The sequence below is a fragment of the Diceros bicornis genome, chromosome 6 (assembly GCF_020826845.1).
Source record: "Diceros bicornis minor isolate mBicDic1 chromosome 6, mDicBic1.mat.cur, whole genome shotgun sequence".
Classification (NCBI taxonomy): Eukaryota; Metazoa; Chordata; class Mammalia; order Perissodactyla; family Rhinocerotidae; genus Diceros; species Diceros bicornis.
In genome coordinates this window covers 79,686,862-79,703,755 of record NC_080745.1, presented here as the reverse complement: position 1 = coordinate 79,703,755, position 16,894 = coordinate 79,686,862, and the positions used below count along the sequence as shown (strand labels likewise).

Below are 16,894 nucleotides of genomic sequence, written 5' to 3'. Positions count from 1 at the left end.
AGCAATAAGATTCAAAGGTCACATGTCAGCAGCTCCTAACACGTGGTGAGAGTGAGCAGAACATCTTCCCTCACGGTTCCTTCGCTACAGAAGTTAAACCTGTGGAAAGAAAACAACATAGAGTCAGCTCTTCCTGGCACACACCTGCTGTGCTGAGCTAGAGGACAGCCTCCACTCTTCACTCAGTCTGAGAGCCACACCCTGCGCCCAAGACCAGACAAGGACTGAAGGAAAACCTCTTCTGTATAAAGGACTGAATTCTCCTTCCCGATTTTGTTTCATGGCTGTGCAATAGCAGAGAGGAAGTGTCATTGGACACCCCAAGAGACAGGGAGAGCTCATTTCTCATGTCCCCAAAGCACCTACTAACACTTGGCACATTGTCAACCAACACAAGTGAGGAAGAGTATGGTCAGCATCATGACAAGAAATCAGCCAGAGTAAAAATTCTGAGGTCTGGTGTGACATTGGCAACGCGTTCTTATTGTAATTCACTAGTTGACTGGAGATGACTAATTGTACTCATGACTGCACAGTACTTAGGATGCTTTGCTTGAATGAGGTGTGTTAGCAGATGTAACGTGCCTGGCACACACCAGGTGCTCAAAACCTGCTCCTTTCTCTCCATCTTCATTTCCCTCCCTGTGGTCTGATGGCTGGCAGACTTGTAAATGGCAAATTAAATGTTAAAAACTAACGTTGATAAGAGACTCAAGAAATGAAGGGCACATGATATCTACACATAAATAAAGGTGAACTGAATTTGCTTTGTAGTAGTTAAGAATTTGCTGGAGCCAAATGTCCTGCATATGAATGCTGGCACTGAGCCTTCCTTTAGGTATCCTTAAAACAGGTATCTGCCATCACCACAATCAAAATAGTAAACATATCCATCAACCCAAAATGTTCCCTCTGCTCCTTTGTAATCTCTCCTTCCCTTCTCTTCCCATCTTCCCTCCCCCCAGGCACCCACTGATCTGCTAACACTATAGTCTAATTGGAATTGTCTAGAATTTTATACGAATGGAATGAAAGTATGCACTCTTTTGTCTAGCTTCTTTCATTTAGTATAATTTCATTCAGTACAATTATTTTGAGAATCATGCACGTTGTTGCATGTGTTGCTAGTTCATTCCTTTTCACTGCTGAGTAGTGTTCCATTGTGTGGATAGACCACAGTGTGTTTATCTATTCTCCTGTTGGTGGACAGGAGATTTCCAGTTTTTGACTATCACAGTAAAAGCTGCTATGAATAATCATACAGAAATCTTTGTATAGATAGATGCTTTCTTTTCTCTCAGGTAAATACTTAAGACTAGAATGGCTGCATCATAGGTAGATGTATATTTTCCTTTTAAGGAAACTGCCAAAATGTTTTCCAAAGTGGTTGTATCATTTTATATTCCCATTAATATTCTTCACACCCTCACAAATGCTTGATATTGTCAATCATTTTAATTTTAGCCATTTAAATAAGTTTATGGTGGTATCTCTGTGTTTTGAATTTGCACTTCCTAGTAACTAATGATATATCTTGTTCTGTCCTTTCACTTTTGACCTATTTCTGTTTTTATATGTAAAGTACATTTCATGTAGGAAGCATACAGTTGGTATTGATTTTTTAAAATCCAATTAGACAATCTATGCCTTCTAATTACTATATTTAGATAATTTTCATTTAATATAATTATTGATATGGTTAGGGTTAAATCTATTAGTTTGCTTTTTCTTGCCTATGTTCTTTGGTTTTTTCCTCCTCTTTTAATGCCTTATTTTTTAAATTCCATTTTATCTCCTTGTTGGCTTATTAGCTATAGTTCTTTGTTTTATTATTTTAGTGGTTGCTTTAGAATTTATACCATATATTTTTAACATTGCATTTTACCTTCAAGTGATATTATACCAATTCACTGATGGTATAAGAACATTACACAGTACGTTTCCATTTCTCTCCTCTTACCCTGTATGGCATTGTTATCACATATTTTACTTACACACATGTTTTACTCCCCACCAAGAATAATTTAAAAATCTCATGAATTTTTCATATAGTTACTGTTTCTTATGCTCTTAATTCTTTTCTGTAGATTCTTTTCCAACTGGTATCATTTTCCTCTCCCTGCAGATCTTCTTTAACATTTTTCAGAGTATTGACCTGCTGGTAATGAATTCTTTCAGCTTTGGTATGCCGGAAAATTTTTATTTCATCCTGATCTTTGAAAGATATTTTTGTGGATACAGAATTCTAGGTTAACAGTTTTTTCCTTTTGGTACCAGTCATGCATCGCTTAATGACAGAGATACATTCTGAGAAATGCATTGTTAGGCTATTTTGGAGTTTTGCAAACATCATAGAGTGTCCTTACACAAACCTAGATGGTATAGCCTACTGTACACCTAGGCTCTATGGTACTAATCTTATGGCACTACCATCATATGCAGTCCATTGTTGACCAAAACATCATTTTGTGGTGCATGACTGTACTTTAAAGATGTTGTTCCACTGTCTTCTTGCTTGCATTATTCTGATGAGAAATCAGTTGTAATTATTATCTTTTATTCCTTTGCATGCAATGTGTATTTTTTTCTCTGACTGTTTTTAAGATTTTCTCTTTATAACTGGTTTTGAGCAATTTGATTTTGATGTGTGTTGGTGTAGTTTTCTTCATGTTTCTTGTGATATCACTTGGATCTGTTGGTTTATAGTTTTCACCAAGTTTGAAAATTTTGGAGCCATTATTTCTTCAAATATGTTTTTCAGTCTCTACACCTTTGTGGTCCTCACTGAGAAGTATATTAGACTTCTTGAATTTATTTCACAGCTCACTGTTCTTCTTTTCATTTTTAAAATTCATTTTTCTCTCTATATTTCATTTAGGATAGTTTCTATTATGTCCTCAAATTCACTTATCTTTTATTCTGTCATATGAATTCTGCTGTCGATTGCATCCAGTGTATTTTTCCTTTCAGATACTATAGTTCTCATCTCTAGAAATTCAATCTGGGTCTTTTTCTTCATATGCCATGCCTCTACTGACTTTTGAACTAATGGAAAACAAGTTAAATAACTATTTTAATGTCTGTGTCTGCTGTTTTAACATTTGTGTCAGTTCTGGTTTGGTTTTAATTGATTGCTTGTTCTCTTCCTTATAGGTCCTACTTCTTTGTATACCTGGAAAACTTTTATTTAATGTCATATATTGTGGATTTTAGCCTGTCAGCTGCTGGATAATTTTGTATTCCTGTAACTGAGCTCTGTTCTGGATACAGTTAAGTTATGTGGAAACAGTTTGATCCTTTCAGGTCTTGCTCAATTTAGGCTAATTATTTCCACTACTGAGGGAAGAACTTCCTAAATACTCTACCTGATGTGTCTTGAATTATGAGCTTTTCCAGTCTGGTTGATGGAAACAGTTACTATTCCCAGCCCTGTAAGAGTCCTGGGCACTGTTTTCTCTAATTCTTTCAGATGGATGGTTCACTGGCCTTGGCTAGTTCCCTCACACATATGTGCTGATCAGTACTCTGTTGAATATTCCAGGGAAATTTCCAGATCTCTGAGATTCTCTCTCTGTAGCTGTCCTCTCTGATGCTGTCCTGTGAAATCCAGTTGCCTTGGATTTTCTGAATTCTTAGCTTTGTCTCTTCAACTCAGAAAGTATACTGGGCTCTGCCTGAATTGTCCCTCGTTGTGTATCATCCTGGAAACTCTCCAGGCAGTAAGCTGGGACAATGGAAAGGCTCCACCTTATTTGTTTCTTGATTCTCAGAGATGACTTTCTTCTGTTGCTTGATGTGCAGTGTCTTGAAAACTGCTATTTTATACATTTTATCTGAATTTTTGGTTGTTTCCGTTGGGAAGGTAAATCTGGCCTCAGTGACTCCATCTTTGCCGAAGCAAAAGTCCCCTCATTGGGCTTTTATGAGGACTGAATAACAGGATGACAGAAGAAGCATAGCACTGTGACTCAGAATTTGGTTTTATATTCAAAACACTTGGGCTAATATGGGTATTGTCATGATCATCATCATTGTCAGCTCACTTTTTCTGGTAGCTCACTATAGTAAATATCCTTTGGCTCACACACGTTTCAGTCTTGTTTAGAACCAATGGTTAACCTCTGTCTTCACTAAGAGGGCCAAAGATACAGAACAGCCTATTTGTATTCCTTGGTAAGTGAAGTGTTTTCCTGATAACATAAGTGGCATTGGTGAACCCAGGAAGTTTGGGGAAGATATACATATTAAGCACACACATAGCACCAGGTATAGCTACTAAATGAAACCATTCTTTTCACCTTAAGATCGTGAAGCCAGACTGTCAGAAGCCTCATTCTAACGCTTAACTTGTATCAGATAACACAACTTGCATCTACAAATCTATCAAAGTTGTTTTCCTCAAGTTCTACACTTTCTCCCACAGAAACACAAGGGATTAAAAAGCAGCTGTTGCTGGGGTATAGGAGAACCATTATAGGAGATTTAGCTAAAAGTAAACGTTCAGTGGAAATAGAATTATAAAGGTGACTTACTACTTCAAATCTCTTTGGATTTATATTACTTACACTGCTCCATCATTTCTTTCTACTGTGATCTTGGATGCTCCTACTTTGGGTAGAGTTAGGTTGATCACATTGTTGTACCAAAGAAATTTAACCTTCTGCAAATCTCCAACTTCCACATCTGAGTCAAATTCATTGGAAACAGTTTCGTCTGGTTTGAGAGTGCCCCTTGGAAGTTGAGAAGTTAATAAAAACATACATAAATAAACATATAAAAATATACATATATGTTTCTAAAACCAGCTTACATTGCATCTCTGGAAAGATGATTGATAGTACATTTGTTATGCTAATATATTAAATAAATGCTGACGTAAGCTAACTCAGTAGTAGTTCATTGGTCATCAGTAACTCCTGTTACTTTAAAGTCATGCTTACTTTAATAAAACTCAAAACATGTTTTAGTCACAATCCTCCCACAATTTAATAAATGTTGACATCATTATATCATCTTTTCCCAGTTGTTTTGTGGGCAGAATAATTTTTACGGAAGATAAATCAGATGCCACACATCAAGTTCAACATAAGTGATTTTCTTAGGAAATAGCAGAAAAAATATTTAGAAACAGAATTGTGAAAAGAATTAATGTGCAAGGTTGAAATAATCTCTTCCTTTTACTGTTAGTAAAAGGAAGTACTATACTCCCATATGGTAATGAATTACCTCTTATGTCCATAACACACACTATGTGTGAAGTGTTCCAACATTCAAGGAGCTTAGAGTAATACTTCACTCACTTGAAAATGTCATACTGCCTAGAGTTTCCTTTATCTCCAAACAAAGAAACTAGCACGTGTCCTGTGACTTTCTTTCCAGATAGTGTGACGTTCACCTTATACCTCCAACCTGCATGGGGAAAAAAATTGCACAATATCAGCTTGCAGAGAAGAGACACTGAAAACAGACCAACTTGGATTCCACTATTGCTGACTTTTGAATACTTGATATATGCTATTGGTAGTTCTTCTAATCAAGTAGTCACAGACATTCCTTTATCTAAATGTTCAGAGGACAGGCATTGGTGAGGGGAGGAGCACCAAATTTTTCCAAAGTCAACAGTTTTCAAGCCAAGAGATGAACTAATAAATTTTGCTTTCAATTTTTCAAGCTAACCATTTATTCTTGAATGCTAAAAGAACTTTGTGTTAAAAGATAGTGGAAAAGTAGTAAAATGTAACATTTTCAATGGTTTACTTTGTTTTATAGGTCACCACTTTTTAGAGTACTGTCATCTCTTTGTCTAAATAGTCTACATTTATTTTAACAATTCTACAACTCAACTTGCCGTTGCCATTGGAAATGTATTAATTTATTGTAACCAATGTGCGGTATTAGTCAATAGTGAACTACCAGTTTTTGCCATTTTGAGCTAGCCTGGGCCATTGGGGAGGGGATAAAATTCGGCCTTAGTTTTTACAATGCAGCGAACCCCATTGACTCCCACCCAAATCGTTTTCTTCTTCAATTACCTAGAAAAGAAACTAGAGTCTGTCCCCATGCCTCACCACGTGTGCATCCTCTAATTACCATCTCCCATGGAGGCCACAATCCTAAATATCTCGTAAATCTGTCAACTCCTTTCCATTCCCACAAGCTCTGCTCTCTCGTGGATTACTTTTCTGCTTTTACAAAACCTCAGAATTTTGCTCAGTGAAACTTTTGACTGAATATGAAGCAGCTGGAGCAGAAGCCTCCTGAATTCAGCACCAGAATCAAATGTGAAGAAACTTCTTTTTGTGTCATTGAGAGTTCAGGCCCCAAACTCTGTTCTGCCTTCCGAATTAGCCATAGTTTGGCTATGCATTTTCCATGCTGGGGAGGGAGTGTTTAAAATTTTTGCATAGAAAAGCACTTTCACACATTTTTACTGGACATGATAAAATACATAGCATTAAGCATTTAAGGCAAATAAAATAAAGACTTACGGGCAAAATTGCTGGCATCACCGGTGTTTAGATAAAATACCTGGCCCTCTGCACTCGTTCTCCCACGAAATCTATCAGCATAATGCCCCATCTGTGGGCAGCCTTCACTTGGACAGGGGAAGCACTGGTTCTACAGAAAATAAACAAATGATGATTGAGGAGGCTCTTTCTTTTAATAGCGCACTATCTTTTTTCACATCTTGTTGCAATTCAAATATTGTAAAGCCAATTCTGTTCTGATGGTAAAGGGGGACTTTAATAGTGTCTCGGCAAAGGTTAAAAACGGCATGCTGTGGCGGCGTCCCATATAAAGTAGAGGAAGACGGGCACGGATGTCAGCCCAGGGCCAGTCTTCCTCAGCAAAAAGAGGAGGATTGGCATGGACATTAGCTCAGGGCTGATCTTCCTCACCAAAAAAAAAAAAAAAAAAAAGCCTCTCATGGGCCGGCACAGTGGCATAGCGGTTAAGTTCACTCGCCCTGCTTCAGCAGCCCGCGGTTCACAGGTGTGAACACAGGGCGTGGACCGATGCATTGCTCACCAAGCCATGTGTGGCAGCGTCCCATATACAAAATAGAGGAAGATGGGCACAGATGTTAGCTCAGGGCCAATCTCCCTCACACACACAAAAACGCATCTCATTATTTGCAATGATAAATCAGCAATTTCTGTTAAACAACACAAGACTAACAAAAATAGTATAAAAATCACACCCGAATTTATAATATATGTGTATTTTAATCTTTTCTCTTTTGCCTCTCTTAAGTTGCCCCAGTTGTCCCAAGACATTCATCTACCTGCAGGAGACTAGAATTTATTTTAGAAAGATTGCAAAAGAAAGAACAGGAGATGATAATCAGCTTCTGATATGCAAAATAGGACCCATTAGGAGGACAATAGGCTCAAAAGCCAGGCTTTTCTCAATTCCTTTAGCTCCCACTTAGAATACCAAGTTCTGAAGGATTCTGATCTCAGAATTCTCCCAGTGTGGAGGGAAATGCCCCAGTTGGCCAGTAAGCTATGGGCTCCTGGATCAATGGACCAAATGGGGATTGGGCCGAGTCTCAGGGTCTGCACCCAGCAAAAGCCAAGGGGTGACTGAGCCTGCCAGGAAGAAACAGCCAAAGCTCTCTGAGGGCATTGCCTGAGCCAGAAGAGTGGACATGCCCAGACAGCACCTACTGACGCCTGCCTTGCACCCATCCATCAGGCGGACCCCAAAGTCCTCCCCTCTGCCCAATACACACACTGACCACCATCACCGGGATCACCCGGCCCAACACCAGCTTGGAGAGAAAGGCTGAGAAATCTGCAAAACTGAACACTTTTTCTTGTAAAAGTGTCTGAGCATCACCTAAGAGGACTGTTTATATTACTGAATCAGACCAAGTTTTAGTTGAATGAATCCTAAAGCATCTTTGTTCGTTTTCCCCATTTCTTAGAGAACAGAGATTTGGAAAGAAGATAAAAATCAAGTTAAACCAAAGAAAGGGGGGTGTTCTTGTTGTATATGCAAGTTGTGCTGTGAATAAAATATATACCCCTCCTCCTACACACACATAATAGCCAACATTTGTTGAATGCTAATTATTATATTTTAGTTTTTGGGCTAAGCAATTAAAACATGTCATCTCATTAAATCCTCCCACGAAATCTATGAAGTCTACCATTATTATTTGTATTTAGAAATGAAGAAATTGCCTTAGAGAAGTTGAGTATTTTGCCCCAAATCATTCAGCTACTTAATGGTGAACCCAGGATGCGGATCTTCTCTCATCATCACTAACATATACCTCCTGGGTAATTATCACTTCACCTGGCACGTTATTTGAAATCTTATTAAATGACATAGGCTACACATTTTTATTTGGAAAATAATATAGTGAAAGGAAAAGCAATTTAAAAAACCCAACAGGTGATAGATATATCTTACTTAAGATCACATGTGAGGATCTTAACCTAGATATTTAGAAAATACCAAACAAGATGAAAAATAAAAAATAAAAAATCTTGGCAATTATAGGATTGCACAGAAATATCCACATGCCCATAATTAAATAGTTTTAAAAGATCTTCTTTTAAGACAAGTGTTCCATATTCATCAACATCCTGTAGGTCAGACTTCCATAGACTATTTTTTTACTTAGAACTATTTCAAAATAAGTTCAAATATTTACCTCCTACATGCAGAAGAGATAGAGAACAAGGTAGACAAGGGAGATTTCAGTTTATAAGCCCATTTTCTAAAGTTCTCCAAAGCCTTATCACTATTAGAATAATATGTATAGTTGAGAGTATGAAGAATGTGGCAGTAACATTCACTGAATGCACGACATGTACAGTGAGCCACACCAGTCATGAGAAGCGATGGCAACAAAGGTCTTTAGGAATAGAGTGGAGTCTACTTACTGCAGTGAAATCACTGTAAGAGGCACAAGGGAATCCAGCAAAGCCATCAGGATTGAGAATACTATCAGCATAATACTTGTAGCTTCTTAAGTGATTACAGGCCGCAAAGTCACGAGTTCCTTTGATCAGACATGATTACACATCAGCAACAGATTTTATTTTTCCAAGTTAATATCATGATCAGAATATAGTTGTTGAATAGATTTTTCTAATTAGTGTGAACTCATGGAGGTCACAGAACAAAACCATTTATGAAGTGAATTTATGATCCCTGGTATAATTAGAAGTTAAATACTATTTAAGATTATAATAGTTTTGCCATAGCTAAATGAAATGAAAAAATAACTTTAGAAGGAAAAGATTGGTCCATGAGATATAACTTAGTAAGGCCTTCCCTCAATTAGATCTTTGAAAAGTTGGCTACAAATACATATTCTTTCCCACAATCTCCTCATGCCCACTTCTCCCAGGGAAAATCCTATATCTTGGGGGTACAATTAAAAAGTCTTTTGTTTAGAAAATGTGAGACCTGTACAATACCAAAATATGTAGCAAGTTTAGCAAAACAAAACACAAACTTTCCGCAAGGAAATCTCTTCAAGCACATAATGGTTTTACCGTCCCAGATCCCATCTATATCAACAATCTGAGAGAGAATGTTCTTTTGACATCCGGGCATATCTTCTCCTCCATTTGGAAAGAAATCTAGGTGGCCCACAATTTGGCTCATTCCAAACCCTGAAAAATTTTAAAATATGGGAAAGTTGATGTTAATGTATAGACTTGAAACACTAAAACAGTCTAATGTATGGATTCAAAAAACACTTTAGGAGAACGAATTGAGGAACTCACCCAAGTTGGGGATTATGGGGGCAGCGTCTGTGTGAATTACATCCACAAATTGGGCATCGCTGGGGTCCAATCGGACTAATTCGGGTGTGCTCTGAAAGTAAGGTTCAGCTGGATCCAATCCTAAAGTAAATAGGATGTGTCATGTTAATATCGATCAGTGTACCTGCACATTCATCTTTGTTAGTTACAGACCTGAACGCGAGCTTTAGCAGTAATTACGAATTATGCAAGAGAAAGACAAGATAGTTCTTCCCTACCTTGCCATTTTCTGAAGGGAAATCTGTTTCTAATTTACTATTTGCATTGATGTGAATTTTCCTCAAACCATGAAATTGGACTCTATTTATGGATGCTCAGTCACCAGGACAATCACAGTCACTAGCAGTAGTGATAAGGAAAGAGCCAGACTCTGGGAGACACTGGATTCCTAAAAGCTGTTCAGGCTAAAAGAGTTCCAGGTGGAGTGTAAACTCCCCAGAGAGCAAGGACCTTGGTTTTCATGGTCACCAGGACCACAGCTTCACACAGTGCCTGGCTGAGCAGGCTCTCGTAAACATTATGGACTATGAGAAAGAACGTTCTCTCCAGTAAATTAACGCTAGGCCTTCCAGATGTCCTTACCAATCCAAATGTAACCAACTTATCCAAAGCATTAAAAAGAGAATTAGGAGGTCGGAGACTGAATGGGAAGATGGAAGAGGAAGGTGGTCATTCTTTGAAATAGTCACCTCTCAGATCCAGGGTAGCAAAGTCTTTCTTATAAAGTTACAGGGTTGTTTTAGGACCTGGTATCCAACATGAGAATCCCATTGGCCAAATGCAACCAGTCTGAAGTTTGTAAAATAATATTTTTTATCTAATTATTAGCATGCAGAACTGGCAACCCAGGGCAGCGTGACCATCAGCCCCCCACCCCCAACTCTTGGATTGTGGTTGATGAGATTTGGGCTAATTATCAATTGCTATTGAAGCAGAATGTAATTAATTATATATTTTTGAGCTCTTTGGGTTTAATTCTATTTATTATTTATTCTATTATTTATGGTATTTATTCTGTTTTTGAAACTTGTTCTTTGTGAATGCCTGACAAAGAGAAATAGGTAGATATGAATAAGGCCTCCAGATGTTCTTAATTCACATTTTAGTCACATGCAATATTTATACATTAAACAGGGCTCAGCAGACCAAAGACTGATATTAACGAAAAATTCACAAGGCCTCAGAACACACTGATTTCTGATCATGTGGCTCATTTAGGAAGTTGTGAAAACCTGTCTCCTCAGGTAAAAAACAGGGCTGCACCAAATTTTCACCCTTTTAGACACCATATTGGCTACAGTTACTCCAATTTTGCAGCTTTTACTGTTTTGACCAACCTGTGATCCGTCCAATGGTCCCGTTGGTCCTCCTTCCAGCCTCCCCTGCAGCGTGAGCACCCAGGCTATGGCCAATGACGTGGACGTTGGAAGGTGAGTAGCTGAATGACGACTGTCAGAGAGAAAACTTCTTCAGAATGTTTTCAAATATTGCAAAATTCAAGATGGGCACAGAAGGGGAACCTCTGAAAACTTGAGTTTTAAGAAGACATACTGCCCCCTTCAAAGTAATTGATTTTGATGGATTTTTTTTCACAGTTGTATTAGAAAATAGCAATGAGTTTAACATTTAAACTGGTGGAAGTAGAGCTCTCTTTGGGTGTGTTACTATGTAGCGAGAACCGTGGATGGATATGAGGAACTGTTACCCAGAGATGAGGAAGCAAATATTTGGATGAGAAAATAATAATGGAAGCAATTACTCAAGCACTTTCAAGTTGAACATTTTCTGTGTTTTTAGTTACCACATCAGGTTAACTTGCTCTCATTGTGCTTCTCTTAAAAAGAAAACAAAAACAAAAAACTAATTTAGCCTTGAGGTTGGCATTATCATGTCAAATTGGTTTAATAACTCGTAAAATTAAAAGACATACTGGGAGAATTCAGTAGGAACAACCTACCTGCTTGCTTCAATAATATCACTTAAAAAAAAAAACTAGCTTATTGATCTAAAATATACTTATTGATGAAGCTTAATTCTAGACTTTTTTTGCGTTTTTCTTTTCAAACAAGTGGACAGCCGCATCTCAGTAGAGAACTGTCTTGACCAGTGATCATACCTACAACGTTACTGTTTTTTTTTTTTGGAAGAGAATCTCGAGAGCAATGTGCTTGGGCTTTTATACAACCCGGAAGTAGTTACCTGAAGAACTCCAACAAGATATGCCACTTCCGCCCCCACAATCCGGATGTTCTGTGAGGCCTGTGAGTATGCAGTGCGGGAGCCACCCGACCAGTCCACACAGATACAGTTCACACTTTCCACCGTAAACAAGTTCTGGTGGAAGAGACACAATAAATAGGTAAATAATTCAGGATCTTTATGAATTACTAATGAACATACTTGAGGACTATGATAAATTCCCTCCTTGATCTATACAATATCTTGCTTGCTTTTAAGCCCAAAGCAATGAACAAAAATTTCTAGTCTGTTATGCAGATGATATCCCTTTTTTATTTGTGAGGAAGATTAGCCCTGAGCTAACATCCATTGCCAATCTTTTTCTTTTTGCTGAGGAAGTTTGGCCCTGGGCTAACATCCATGCTCATCTTCCTCTACTTTATATGGCACACCGCCACAGCATAGCCTGATAAGCGGTGCGTATGTCCGTGCCTGGGATTTGAACCTGTGAACCCCAGGCCACCAAACTGGAGCTCACAAACTTAATCACTACACCACTGGGCCAGCCCCTGGAATCCCATTTAAAGTTTAACGTTGGCTCCAAATTGGAGATTTGGCCATAGTGGGAACTAGATTCTGGGGATTTCTACTGCAACAGATGCCTAGAAATTTGTTTCAGGGAAAAAATGTATAAAATGTGGTACAATGGCTTGTCTCATTAGACCATAATAAATGTCATGAGACTACATTGCCCTTACTAGAAAGCACCTCAGGACATTGCCTGTCTTGCTCACTACTGTATCCTCAGTGCCTCAAACAATTCCTGACACACAGTAAGTACTCAATGACTATTTACTGAATGAATGAATAACTGAATAAATGAAAGACTATGTTTGGGCCCCTTAAATAAATATGTTGAAGGTAAGTGAGTAAGCTTTTCCATGATAGAAACCCTAATCAAAGTTTTTGGATGAACATGCATGATTGTATAACACAGATGAGTTATTTCACGTAAAAGCATAACCTACCAGATATCCACTAGAGGCCTTATTTGATGAGGGTCAATGATAGTTTCCTGAATGTTAGATCTGGCAAGAATTTTGTTTGTTTGAGTGTGTGTTTATACATATCCCCACTTTTTTTCCAAAAAGAATTTGAGAAGAATGAAGCAATCTTAGAAATCATCTCCAACTCTTCCATTTTACAGATAGAACAATCCAAAGACAGGAAACTATTTGCTAATGTTGTCGTTAGCTAAGGATAGGGTCCGAACTGGAATTGAGGATATTTAACCTTCTAGTTTACTCCACTCATTTCTCCAACATAACGCGACAAGGTTGCCAAAGACCAACCAAATGCAAGAGAAACACATCTGCTTTGGGGATCTCAGAAACCAATTGTATATACATATCTAAATTTCTACATTCCTTTTGAGCTAAGAATCACTTATGTTTTTTCTTCCTTGTTGTATAGAAATCTATTACTACCCTCCCTCCAATAATCATCAGCTTTAAATTGCTTTAGAAGACAAGTTATGGTTTTACTGATGATTTCCAAACTTAGCTGTCCATTTTGGCCATCTTCAGGATCAGTGGATGCTCTCTGGAGTTGACTCAATTCAGCCTTTGTTTTGAGTCATAGACAGGTCTGAAACTGAACGGATGTAGGAGGACCTTTTGTGTCCTTTCTCTTGAGACCACTGAAGAAATGACTGCATCTTTGTACCACAGCTGCCCATGGAAGCTCGATGAATACATGAATCAATGATAATGTTCCTCAAGCACTAGCACTTCCTAGGAAAATTTGTTCTTTTTGATTTTTTGTCTTTTAAATCTTCGTTATCACAGGGCACATAGCCAAAGGCAAATTAAAGAAAATAGAATCACTACTGTTGAAACAACAGAAGCCAGAAATGAAAACCTATGTAGTTTCCCTAGATGTTGCTACCACGGGAGATCCAAGAGTAGCAAGTGAAAATCAAAGGAAAATACTTAGTTTGGGCAAAATGAGTTATCTTAGCTCTTCACATGGGAATTAAAAGCTACTGAAAAAGTTGAAAACTATTGACAATGCAACTAATGCTGCATCTGTACAGCAACATCTGTTGCTAAATTTTGAAATAGCTCTATATTAATTATTACAGAACCACTACCCAGAGCCACCAAATGCCTACCAACCTTGCTGCCCTGACTGCCCCAGGTCCCCTCCACACCCTACCACTCCCTGGACCTCCCTTGGAGACCCCAGGCCCAGCAGGGTCAGAGGATCCTCCACTGTCACAGGGGTGCATATTTGTCCTGATCGGATGGGGCCTGTGTCTTCCCTGTTGTTAATTATCACTCTGGAAACATCCTCTCCTTATGAGATTACCACGTCTCACCTGGCATATATCGGACAGCCAGCTTTCTTCTCCATCGTCTATGAATCCGTGAATAATAAAGCGGGTTTTTCTACCTGTTTTGAAGTTGGAGCTCTCAATAGTTGATAGATCTGCAGTAATTTCCTATTTTGAGAAGAAAAGTGTTTAATGTAAGTTTCTGACAGTATCCAATAGAACCGTTTGTACATGGAGGGAGGTGGTAGGTAGGAGAAGACTACCAGGGTTCCAGATCCTGGTGAGTAAGGATTCCATTACAACCAGGCTCTTTTCAATCATCCCCAGTTGCTGCTTTCCAACCATCATAACATTTTGCAGTTGTCAACTTGGGATAGTATGCCTGCTAGATTACTGGTGGTAGTGGTCTTGTCTCCACACAATGGAAGGGTTTGTTGTGTGTGTGTGTGTGTGTGTGTATGTGTGTGTGTTTTATATATATATATAAAAATAATATGTTGAGAGATTATATATAATATTGGGAGATTTTATACATATGTGTGTATATATATTTTATATTTATTATATATGTATTTATATTATATATATTCATATTTAGAATATTTATTAAATGGTACCATAAAGGTAGCATAAGAATAATACCAAGTTAAGGGACCTCTTATAAACAGGTTACACAAAATAACACTTAAGCCCACCGCTCTAAAAGTCTACAAAAATGCAAGTTCTCTGTCTGATTTGTTCTCATTAGAAGACTTAAAATTCGCTATCTTTACCACCTAAAACAGATAGTGCTTAGTTTTGAAAATGAGGAGCACTCTTACTTGAAAGTTGTTTGGGTTCTCGTTAGTGTACAGGAGGAAGCGGGTGTTGACCTCTTCTGGAGACCAGGGCAATGTTTTGAGGGGTCTTTGCAAAGTTCCTCCCCATGGGGACTCATCGCTGAAGCAGCCAAGTCTCTCAAAGCAAACTTCGCTTCCTGCAATCACCCAGAAGTGTTTCAAGGATATGAGTTTAACCAGAATGCTCTTTTTAATGGTTTCTCTGCCAAAATATGATATGAGTTAAATTACATCTTGTGGCATATTTTCTTCCTCCATATTCCCAAACATCTTCTATCTACACACTCACAAAATATCTTCAATAGACAATGTCTCAGCTGAAGAAACCGCTGCTCCTCATTTCCACCGTGTAAGATGCCTCACTACTCTTGTGTTTGTGTCCAGTCCCATACTGGGGTCTACTTTTGCCTCTCAACTTAGATGTCTTTGCTGGGCCATTGTGCCCAAGAAAGGAGCAGCCTTGTATCCCCAGGCCTTGGTAGAAGAAGGGTGAGCTCTCAACTCTTTGTAGCCATCTTCTGGCTTTGAGCTTTAGGTGGAGAGCTTCAGTTTCATGCAAATGCCAAAACTTTATATATCCACATGGCTGAATATTTAGGTCTCTGACCTATGTTTGAGGGGCATCCTGGATTCCTATAATGAAGAAGCTACTCACAAGTAATCAAAGAGAAAATCCGTGGTTTGACACAACTCCCGATTTGAACGTTACCCCACAAAAGAACAACACAGAGAAAGGGTTCTTGGGGAAGAGAAAGTCTAGTAGGAGTGGAAGCAGTAGCTGTGTCGTGTGGCTGCGTTCCCAAAATCTTACTGTGTGCCAGGTGCTGGGCAAGATGATTGACATGACGAATCTTATCTAAGTCTCACAATTATCCTAGGAGAGGGGTGGTATTATATGCCCATTTCACAGATAAAGATAATGAAGCACAGAGAGGTTAAGAATTTTGCTCACGTAATGCAATTGTGGCTGATGGAACCAGGGTTCAAAGCCCAGACTTGACTCCAACCTAGGGTTGCTAATTAGCAAATAAAAATACAAGTTAAATTTGAGTTTCAGATAAACAATCAATATTTTTTAGTATAAGTATGCCACAAATTTGTTGTTTATCTGAAATCCAAATTTAACTGGTCTTAGCTTTTATCCAGCAACTCTGTTCTGAGTGCTTATGGTCTTAATCATTCGTCTTACTCGCTGTACTCCTTACCGTCATAGTGGCTTGAATTCAGCCATCATAAGCCTTCTTGAAAGTATTCAGCAGTGAATCTCTTCCAGCATTCTATAAACATTTTGTCTTACCTACTACCACTCCTAGCAACAGCAAAAGTGTCCAGATTAGCACCATCTAAAGAGAGTTAAAAATATGATTGAGTCTGGCTACATAAATTTTTAAAAGATTGGCCTAATTCAAGTTCAGTTAGATCTCTGGGGGAAAATAGGCAAATTCTGATATATTAGGCTTGGAAAACATGTTCCTGACTTACCGTGGCAGTTCTGTCAGGTTCTGCGCACAACCAGATAGCACTGAAAGGTCCTTTTATAGGCAAACCTTATCTTTTTCGAACAGTTCTGTGGAAAAGTGGCATGAAAGGAGAGGAAGTTCTAAGGATATATTTCTAATTTTAATCTTAAATAAACCAAGATTATTAGAGGAGGTAAAATTTTCCACAGTACTCGTGGGAAGATGAGAAAAGGGTAGGTATAAACAGTTGTCTTCCAGTGTGATTATACAATGCTCAGAATCACCATAATTTCA

At 38.3% G+C, this 16,894-nt stretch overlaps 1 protein-coding gene across 2 annotated transcripts; it reads right to left on the bottom strand.

Annotated features, from left to right (window-relative positions):
• PNLIP (pancreatic lipase) lies at positions 1-16,483 on the bottom strand. 2 transcript variants are annotated; one of them, XM_058542708.1, is made up of 12 exons: positions 16,438-16,483; positions 15,117-15,277; positions 14,347-14,469; positions 11,988-12,122; positions 11,126-11,237; positions 9,750-9,869; positions 9,516-9,635; positions 8,898-9,016; positions 6,489-6,618; positions 5,301-5,409; positions 4,566-4,730; positions 1-99 (listed from the first exon to the last, which is right to left on the bottom strand). In XM_058542708.1, the coding sequence occupies exons 1-12, from the start codon at positions 16,481-16,483 to the stop codon at positions 36-38; spliced, it is 1,404 nt and encodes a 467-aa protein (XP_058398691.1). In that variant the 3' UTR covers positions 1-35. The 2 variants fall into 2 exon arrangements, with proteins under 2 accessions (XP_058398691.1, XP_058398690.1); XM_058542707.1 differs by having other exon boundaries at positions 15,123-15,277.
• Positions 16,484-16,894: the final 411 nt, after the last annotated feature.